Genomic DNA, 10,511 nt, shown 5'->3' with positions numbered 1-10,511 from the left:
TCTCTAGGTCTACGTATATCATCACCCATATATTTAAATGGTTTAAAGGAGAATACATCGTAGAAGTCAATAAATTTTAAATTAACTGACGATAGATATTTGAGAAATGAGGCAATGCTTTTTTGGTACCAATTACTAATTTTTTAGGCGCACGAGTTGCAATATTTTTATTTTTAGTATATCGCAACTCAGCTGCCTGTACCCGTCCAGCTGGAAAACGAGGAAAACCCCCTGCCGTGACGCCTCGCGTCACCCCATGTGGTCTGTCTGCTCGTCGGGCGGGCGCCGGTCGATACGGGCGAGTACGCCCGCGCGCTACGGCTCGGTCTACACGTTTATCTCCGGCCGCTGGGGTCGGGCCAGCCCGTCGGTTACGTTTCCTTTTTCCCTCCGGCGGTCAGCCCCTCTCTCTTTTGTCTCTTGCGCGGACCGGACCACCGGAAACCAGGAACCAAACTTACCCCGAAAGAAAAGAAAACATTTTCATTTCACATTTTTTCCTCACAAAAAAGAGAGGGAAACAATATTGCAGGGCCGCCCGCGCCGGAACCGACCACTTCACCGGCAGCGAGCCGGAGACTCCGTGGAGCCCCTGTCCCCGCGCCGGCGTGGGCGGAGGGAGGGGAGCAGCGGCAGCGGCAGCCAGCAGAAGAAGGATAACGGGGGGCTCTTGGAGCCTCTGGGAAGAAGCTTCTAGAAGCTGCCTGAGGCGAGGGCGAGCGCGCCGTTGCCAGAGTGATCTCGGTGGAATAAGCCGCGCGGGGCCGGCGCCGTGGGGGATGCGCCTCTGGGTGCCGGCACCCTCCGGGATTTGAATGGTAGCCAGATCTCGAGGGGGAGGGGAGCTTCTCGAAGCTGGGTGAGGCGCGCGGGCCGGCCGCCCTGCGGTTAGGGTTTGGTGGAAGCGGGATGGTGGGGAGCTCGGTGGAGGGAGGAGCGGACGGAGATGGAGGCTGCTGCGGCGTCGGGGACACCTCGCCCGGGACCATCGTGTGGGTGCGGCGGAGGAATGGGTCCTGGTGGCCCGGCAGGATCCTGGGCCCCCAGGAGCTCCCACCATCGCAGATCATGTCGCCGAGGTCCGGTACGCCGGTCAAGCTCCTCGGCCGGGAAGACGCAAGCGTGTACGATCACAAGTCCCTTGTTTTGTTCTAGTTTTTCTACCCGAGCCTTGTGCTGTTTTTCATCCAAGATTACATGTTATTGTTATTTGTGATCTATGCGGGATACTTGGCTCTTTCTTTTATGGAAGTTACGGTGCCTGAGAGAATGGGGGCTGTACCAGGACATACTATATCTTCTTTGCTTGTAGTCAAGCTCATTGCTACTTTCTTTCTTAGACCTTGCAAAATTCAGAAGAGCTGCTGTTCATAGGATATTTAACATGGTCACTGGGAAGTGGGAACATGGAACGATGCTATTCCTCGTCCCTGGAATGAATGACACCACAATCCTCGTCCCTGGAATGTTGCTCCTGTTCTGGGAACGTCGGAACAATATTGTCCCTGCCTTGTCAAAACTTTCCTCAATTACCTTAAAATGTTGCTTAATAACATTCTTCAACTCCACTAACCTGGGAACATGGTGGTTGGTGGCTATGATATGTAGTGGGTCTATTTCCTTTCTAACTTTGAAACCATTAATTGTCTTCTTTCTTTCTTGGAAAACTTCCCCAGGCAGTTTCGTGGTCGTGACTCATGTTACTCTTTGGTTGGATACTTGGATATTAGTGTAAACAATTTGATGTATGAAAGTTTTAGAAGTGAGAAACAATAGCAAATTCAGGATATGTTGTGGAAACAATAGGATATGTTCTAGATAATTATGGTGGCTTTGTGCCCTTGCTTTCTGAAGAACCTAAAATTCTTGAGCACATGTATTCTAGGGTTGCTCACATCTCGATTGCAGTATGCCATGCAGATTTTATGTTGCACAAAAAATTGTTTGGTATCCAGACAGATTGTTGATAAGATTACAGTTTTTATGCTTGCTCTGTATGACTGTATCAACAAGTAGACATTTGTGGCCCCCATGATTCTTTGGGACAGTCACAGAGTTCCAGGGTCAATGGGGTTTGAGAAATGTGATGGAGGAACATGGTATGCTATTTGAAAAAGGTTTTGATTAGGCTGGGACAAGATCGTTCCCATGTTTCCAGAATGGGAATGATGGCATTCCTGGAACACGGAACAAGGCAGGGATCCACGTTCCCTGTGACTAGGCTTTGGATACTTTCCATTCTTCAAGTCCATTTCTCACTACCTGGAGTAATCATGTTTTCTGAAGATCGGATTTCCTCACATATTCTGTTTTTATTTACTAGTCCTTTTGTTTCTTAGGGATTGGTACAACCTTGAGAAATCAAAACGTGTTAAAGCATTCAGGTGTGGGGAGTTTGATGCCTGTATTGAGAAGGCAGAGGCTACTCAAGGGACTCTTGTGAAGAAAAGAGAGAAATATGCAAGGAGAGAAGATGCTATTCTTCATGCGCTTGAATTGGAGAGGAAGCAGCTTGCATCAAAGTACCAGACTCAAGGTTTCAGACCTGGACCACCTGGTAATATTTCTGGTAAGTGTAGGTGACAGCGAAGAGTTTTGTTAGTTGTTTAGGTTGTTTCTTGTATATTATCCATGAGATTCAAGCATTCTACATCTAAAACTGAGCTGTCTTCACGAAATGCAGCTTGCACAAAACATCACAAAGACCTTGGAAGTACTCGCTACAAGAGTAAGAAGGGCAAGAAGCGCAAAGATGCATCTGTTCCTCCTGATGTAAAAAAAGAAGTGGGACAATGTTTTCTGCCTGCTGGTTCAAAGAGAAACTTTTCAGGATCACTTACTCAAGGAAATCTTGTCAGTAATCACATGGGTGACTTCTCCCCTTTGGGACATTCTCATGGAGGTGCCACTTTAGAAAACAAGGAGAGTACAGTTGTGAAGAAAAATAGATCAGATGGAAGTGATTTTGAAGACTCTCTTGTTTCAAAATCAGACAGACGCAGACCACTTTCTCAAGTATTGCAGAGCAGTGAAAACTTGCTTCCTCACTTAAAGCAAAATGATGATTTTGGGGCTTTGTTAATCGCGGAGAGTAATAATCCTTCACTTGCCGCCTCCTGGTCCAGAAGAAATAAATATACGTACATGGCTAGTGATTCTGGCGAAACTGAGAGTCATAGTGATTTACCTTCTATAAAGATGTCTTCTACTAGAACTGATTTTGAGAATGAAAGCTATCTTCAGCATCCTGTTTATTTTTCTGAGGAGCAGACTTCTGACTTCATTGAGAAGCAAATAACCGAGTCTTCCGAGAGGGAATGTTCAGAAAGCGAGACTGAAGATGATGCTGAACTTCTGCAGAGTATGTGTATACACCTTTCTGAATTCTGTTTATTTGGGTTCATGTTACATTGTCATAGAATGCTGGCTATAGCATAGCACCACATACTAAGGGCCTGTTTAGCAACAATATTTCTCAAAACCATGGTTTTATAATACTATACTTTGCAATTGTCATGACAATACCGTAGTTTTGGCAGCTCCAAAAATACCACGGTTTTGAGAAACATTGTTTGGATACAACATTGTAAACCATGATATTAGACAAAAGCTAGCCATGCTATGAAAACTTTGGGTTACAGTGGAGTTTCTAATACTCCAAAAATATCATGGTATCTAGAATACCATGGTTTTGAAAACATAGTTTTCAGAAACGCAAACAAATACTTTATGACATAAAATACTACAATATTGCTAAAAACCATGGTATTACCTATAAACTGTAATAATACTTCAGTCCCAAACAGGCCCTAAAACATTAGTGTTAGCAGCACACTTGCAATTTAGTGATGTAAATATTGATAATAAGGGCTGAAAACTAAGTTCCACTCCACGCAAACGTGCAGATTGTATTCTTCACCTACCCATATACAACATGGTTTACTCTCATATATTGAATCATTGTAACTCTATACATACACTGGACCCCTTGTATCATTTGCAAATATTTACATGCTCAGGGTTACGGTGATGGAGAACTAAATTGCTATAAATAATTTCTACATGTGATTGTGGTCATTTGTTCAAACCATGGGGAAAGCTTGTTGGATGGTGTTGATGATAACTAATAATCGATTCAGTTTAAAAGGGGCTCTTTCAGTTGGAGCTTTAGTGGATTACTTGCGGTTGTAGGAATTGCTATCAGAAGTGGTGGTACAGTTTAAGTAGAAGATGAGCATATATTCAGTTTAGCTAGGGATGGCAAGTACTTGGCCAAATCACCCTATTAAGGTCTCTTCGCAGGTTCAACTGTTTTTGGCCATTATCCTTTGGTGTGGAAAAGTTGCCCCCCAAAGTGTCGTTTATTCCTCTGTCTGGTTGCCCACATGAGATGTTGGACTGCGGACAGACTAGCTAAGAAAGGGATGGATCACCCGACAAGATGCCTCTTATGTGACCAGGAAGCAGAATCCTTGGACCATCTCGTTGTCTCTTGTGTGTTTACAAGAGATTTTTGGTTTCATCTTCTGAGACCTTTTGGATTAGAAAGCCTGGCTCCACAGCCTTGATCATTTGCATTTTCATAAAGTAAATCCATCGCTAAAAGAATTTTTTGTACTTCTGTTGGACATTTTAGTTTAGAGGTGAAATAGTAGATACAGATCTATTGCTTCTTACTATTTCAGCATCCCTGGCTTGCATTCCCTTTTTTCTTGGGGTTTTGTATCAGAATCAGAATTTAACCTTGACTATTATTTTGACAAAATTCATGCAAAACAAGGAATCTGGGAATCCTGGAGCCTGATTCAAAAACAAATAGATTGCCAGAAAGCCATAAATAATTCCTTGAAATATTTACTGTGTAGGTTCTGCTTTTTTTGCTTTGCCAGAAACTTCCGTGACTGCAATTTATAGTCTGTTACTAATGTCATTTCTTGCATCAGTGTTCTGTAGATTTTATTGATAAGTTTTTTATGGCAATCTTTTGGCAGATGCAAGTGTGATTCTACGTACAGAATCACATGCTCCTTGTCCATATTCTATTCCAGTTTCTGACAAGTTCAAGCATGTGGATTATGATGACAATGAGGTGATCTATTCTACTTATATGCCCCAGTTGAATGAATATGAGGAAGAGGATGGTTCTTCTGAGCTGGGTGTCTCTCAGTGGCACATGAAAGGTAAACGTAACAATCGTAATGCCGTGAAGAGATTAGTGGATATGAGAGATGGAAATACATGGTTAAATAAATACAATGGATCATTAAAAGGATCTTTGCATAACACAAATGGTGGGAATCCCAGAAAAGAAGGTATGCACACATCTGGTGAGCAGTTTTTTGAGGAAAGCTTTTACCAAATAAAAGAGGAGCCCAATTATGATTCTGATGAAACTAATTTATTTGAGAACATGAGCCATTCAGAGACTAACTTGTACTATGGTAAAAAATACCCTTCATCCTTGAGAACCACAAGAGATCTTAGCCGAGGCTACAGTTACTTTAATGACTCTTCAAATGTTTCTCCCCTAAACAAGGACACTGAACGAATATATCATGTTGATCGGAATGCATATTGGGATAGACCTTCATTTTACCAAAGGAAGTTGACTTCAAGTTTTGGTGGCATGGGACCAATGTTGTTCAATGTTAACCTCAAAGTTCAGGCCAGCTACCAAGGAGAGCATGTCCCTCTTGTCTCTTTGATGAGCAGACTTAATGGCAAAGCAATTGTTGGACACCCTATCCAAATTGAAATAGTTGAAGATGGTTCCACAGCAGTATTCTGTGGTGACAGTGGTATGCAAGAGACCACAGCTGCTCCACCTGCTTGGCCAACAGGTAGAAGGACTGCCATGCAAAGAGTTCCCCGTTCAAATCCATCAGGAGCACTGTTGGATGGCGATAATGAAGGTGGTCTTGTGTATTCTGATTATGAGACGAAACCAACCTTAAGAAAGTACTCATCTTCTTCGAATCACCAGGTTAAGGTGAATAATAAAATCAGTTCTAATGCTAAGAGGTCATCAGCTAAGCCCCCTAAGAAGTCATCCAAGAAAACAAACCTCTCAAGCCAGAAACTTAGAGCTCTCTCTTCCATCTCCACTGCAAAAAACCATCATGGAGAAGGTGGTCAAGCGAAGGCAAATTGGCACAATGACATATTTGGTGGTTTAATCGGATCAGAAGGAGCAGTTCCTCTAGTGACATGTGTCCCAACGAAGGTTGTGTTCACTAGGATATTGGAAGCAGTTGGAAGGCCACCTCTGTCTGCCGCTCGCCGTGTTAGAATGGCTAGTCCTCCGGTACGAGATCCTCCATAGGCTTCAACTGTAGTGCTACATGCGGTTTATGTCGCCAGCCATCGACATGCAAGTTTTATGTACATTCCTGTTAATTGATGAAGAGGCAGACCATTCAATCATCCGGTAACACCTGTGAGGAGTCGATTGACATGGTTGCTCCGTAATAACTTGGAACAGCTGATCCCTTATTAGCAGTGGTGACAACCTGTAAAAATCAGTAATATTTCTGACTGGAGACTGAGGTCATGAATGCTTCAGAGCAGCTCACATATTTCTGACTGGAGACTGCGTCCATGAATGCTTCAGAGCAGTTGAGCCATCGATACCATGAAGAGGTACTCTTCGGTGTAGCTAGCACTGGTAACTTTCGTCACAACTGTCTCCTGTAAAGTACTAGTTTCAACATTTTAGGTGGCAATTTAGTCAAAACATTTGTGCCGTCATATATAGCGATAGGTCATAGATTTCCTAATGCCATGTATAATCCCTTAATTACATCCTGATGTGTCTGTCATTTGTTGTCGAGAAGTAGTTGGTTCAACTGTATGTTTAGAGAAGCATGTGTACCTAGTCGATGTAATATATACTAGTCCAGAGCGCGCGCCCTGCGCGCGTTTATAAACAATTAGGTATAAATGCATAAACATCTTTTAATCATGAAGTTGCATATTGAATACTTATATTTGTACCAACACAAAGATCATTCATCTGTGTCTTCAGTCACCGGTTTTGGGCTCTCTGAAGTTGGAAGTTGCTTTGATATATTGTCTAGTCAGTACCGGGGAATAGATGTATCAAACAATCTCCACCTTTGATTGTCCTCATATAGTGTCTTCAGTCCCCTCCGATACTTTAGATCAATAGAATTATTTTTCGCATTACAGAGCTTAGATTTTTGCGGTTGGTATTCACACTTTCAGCAGGAGCACACTTCGTTTCCTGGTATCGATATCTCAGTACGCTAATGGCAGTGCTAGTGATTGAATATAAGCTGTAGCATAAGTTGAAGCTTCCACAAATATGTAGCATGTGACGAAGAGTTCAGGTGGCTCGGCGAGCGGCGTGGGTCCACGCCCATGTCCCTGTGTAAGGTGGCGCCGACCACGATCTGCTGGAAGCAGTGCACCTCTTGGTCATTGTCCATGTCGCTGGAAGAAAAGAGTGGAGCTTGCCCACCCAGCACACCTTCATCCCGCTGAGCAAGAGCTGCACCCGCCCCCAGAACTGGTGCGTCCTGACTCCTGATGAACAAATGGCACCAGCACATCCGTGTAGCCGTAGCCGTGCTACAGGTTGCCGGAGAAGCCACCGTTGGAGAAGAGGAAGCCAGGGACAGAGTGGTACCTGGTGCATACAGGCGCCACCGCCGGCTCCGAGAGCGGCTTGAGGGTGTACTCGTGGACATGGGCCATGGCCACGGGGTCGTGGTAGCATGCGTACGGCCTGGTCCTCCACTCCCTTTCTATATATCCTGCTGACGTAGATGAAAGAGCGGTTCCTGTCCACCTGGATGTCACCGGACGCGTCGCAGCCTCGATCGCTTGCTCCTCATGTAGCACGTCAGACTGACCTTGCCCTTCTACCCCTTGCTTATCCTGTTGGCCCTGACGGCCGGCAGCCGACGCCCCCATTTTCTTCTTCTGGACTTTCGCTTCCCGCTCGTTGTCCTCCTCTCAGAGAGAGACCGCTGAATACATGTCATAGTTTAGAGATAGAGGCTAAAAATGCACTAAGTGTAGAATATGAAGTTGTATGTAAACAGTGCAACCAATATAAATTTAAATATATAATAAGTGTGCCAACCTTGTATTCACATACCACATACATAGTTTCTGATTTATGTCAACATCTTATGCGTTGCAAAAGCAACATGCACTCGTAAGAGTAGTGAAGTCCATAGCACAAACATATGGAGAAAATAGTTATAAATTCACTTAAATTGCTAGTGCGCCTATAGGATTCTTTACCAACTAAATATGAGGTAGCAAAAATATCGTTTAAGCAGTCTGATGTTACCTTGCTATAATGAAGTAATTAAATCATTAGTAGGTAGATGACTTTGTCAAACCTGAATCCTTTGGGAACTGAAGTTCATCAGCAGTTGTGAATGATGCAATCGAAGCTCGCATAGTTCTATCATCTGCAAACTCCAATCATCCATTCGTCATGATTATTCCATTTCAGCTCAAGAACATCATATTCCTCATTCGAAACGACCAATAGATCGGCAACTTCTCCTGAAAATATTGCATGACAGTACCCTCCAATTGTTCTTTTGAATAGTGGAACTGTACCAATTACAACAGAAAAAGTATGTTCCCAGCCTATGCATCTTTTATCGCTTTGATGGCAGTAATCCGACGTTTCACCTGTTTAGATTAGCCATTTGAATCATACTCGTTGCATGAGAATATGTAAACAATGCATTTATGCCATGGATTGTTGATGCAGAAACAAAACAGTTGGCCATCAACATTAACGTCTGCAAAAAACTGGACTACTTCAAGGTCATGTTTGTTTTTTCCTCTGTTCATGTATCTTTCCTGTAAAATCAATGTTAAAATAGCGCTACACAGGTGTTAGGCTGTGTATAGCATCTGTGCATTTTTAGGCTATTAGAATAATATCATACCAAATAAATGAAATTTAGCATATCATAACAAAAAACACAATAAATGCTATAAAGTAAACAGTCGTACGTAGGAGTAATTCAAGGACCTCAGGAGGACTTGGCCAATTGGGTGACAGAGCACCAAGAGTCAAATACCACATCACGACTTTGGCTACAAAGTGCAAAAATTTAATTCATTTCATATGTTGTTATAAATAAAACAGTCCTAGGAGTGATGTCAGGACCTAACAGGAAAAAAAAACACGTGAGGCTTCATATGTTACCAAGAAAGGATAGCATCATCGCTAAATCTTGGAAGCTATCAATGATAACAGAAGGAAGCAAATGGACCTTCTTTTTTCATCCACCCATTCAATTCAGTCTGTACACCAACAGACTTCATTTTTTTGATGTGCGTGAACTTTCAATGTTCCAGCTTGATAAAATTGTATTAAGGTTATATTTCCTTCATAGTAGAATTAGTTCTTACATTGTGTGGGCGAGATTCAAAGGACCTGATGGCAAGGGTGACAGAGCACCAAAAGGTCAACATGACTTCGACAACAAAGTGCAAAATTTTAGTTCATTAGATCTGCTAATATAAGCAAGCTCGCATGAATAATTTGAGGGCTTAACAAAAAAATCACATTAGCTTTTATATATAGTACTTGGTACCATGCAAGTGATGTACCTTCAGTTCAAAAATATAGATGAAAAAAATTGCCTTGATCAAATACCTTTGCAGAAAATAGGTCGATCTTTTGATACAAAAAATGCATACAATTCTAATGATTCAGAGGAAGCATGAACCGTAAAGAAAATCTTTATATTTAGATTTATCGAAATATTTTATAAAAATGGAATATGTTAAAATGATGAATGAAACTAATGTACTTTTGGAGATAGTTAAATCAACGTAACAAAACTTGGACTAACGGATGGTTGAATCCGTTGACCCTGGTCCATATATTTTATATAGTTATTTTGCCAAACACTTGACATGCATACAACATTATAGTGTCTGAAGAAATAGAGCGATTGGATTTCATCGTGTAGTGCTCATATGTTCTATTGACCGGAATCAAGAAAAAGAATTTGGTTACCGTGATTGCAGCGTGCTGAGTGTGTAAGGGAAGCCGGAGGATAGAAACATGGAAGTGAAGAGGAGGATGGGGAGATGGAACGGAAGGGACGTACCTGCTATGCCGTCGTGCAGATGATCAGAACACGGAAGCGAAGTGACGGCGCAGTGGAGGGATGCTGGCGAGCATCGACGCGAGGCGCGTGTCGTCGGTGAGGGACATCTGCGTGAACATCCGTTCCGAGTCATTCATCATCTCCACGTCCACCTGCTCTGCGGCGGGAGTCACCGCGGCACAGAGGCGACGGGGAAGGAGAGGAGGCAGCAGCAAGGGCATGGCAGTGAGGTACAGTGTGAGGAGGGGGATTCTGGGAGGGGGGAAGCGCCCGGAAGAATCCTGGTAGTGTGGAGATGCAGTTTTTTTGTGTGTGGAGGCAGGGGCGGCACGGGTGAACCCAGTGTCCGTCAGGCACCGGGACGCGGCGGCCGGAGTTCCTGCCAGCGCGGGCAGGTAG

General features: G+C 43.3%; 1 protein-coding gene across 1 annotated transcript; it reads left to right on the top strand.

The window, feature by feature from the left end:
- The first annotated feature begins 251 nt into the window (after positions 1–251).
- LOC103653960 (uncharacterized protein At1g51745) lies at positions 252–6,982 on the top strand. The gene is made up of 4 exons (XM_008680776.3): positions 252–1,124; positions 2,340–2,569; positions 2,684–3,361; positions 4,992–6,982. Exons 1-4 carry the CDS (start codon positions 910–912, stop codon positions 6,320–6,322), a joined length of 2,454 nt encoding a protein of 817 aa, XP_008678998.1. The 5' UTR covers positions 252–909; the 3' UTR covers positions 6,323–6,982.
- Positions 6,983–10,511: the final 3,529 nt, after the last annotated feature.

The sequence above is a fragment of the Zea mays genome, chromosome 4 (assembly GCF_902167145.1).
Source record: "Zea mays cultivar B73 chromosome 4, Zm-B73-REFERENCE-NAM-5.0, whole genome shotgun sequence".
NCBI lineage: Eukaryota > Viridiplantae > Streptophyta > Magnoliopsida > Poales > Poaceae > Zea > Zea mays.
This window is presented reverse-complemented; position numbering and strand designations above follow the sequence as displayed.

Excerpts from the sequence above, each read along its gene's own strand:
- LOC103653960 (XM_008680776.3), top strand. The coding sequence starts at position 910 with ATGGTGGGGAGCTCGGTGGAGGGAGGAGCGGACGGAGATGGAGGCTGC. Across the intron at positions 2,570-2,683 it reads ACCACCTGGTAATATTTCTG|CTTGCACAAAACATCACAAA; the intron begins GTAAGTGTAGGT and ends CACGAAATGCAG. Across the intron at positions 3,362-4,991 it reads TGATGCTGAACTTCTGCAGA|ATGCAAGTGTGATTCTACGT; the intron begins GTATGTGTATAC and ends ATCTTTTGGCAG.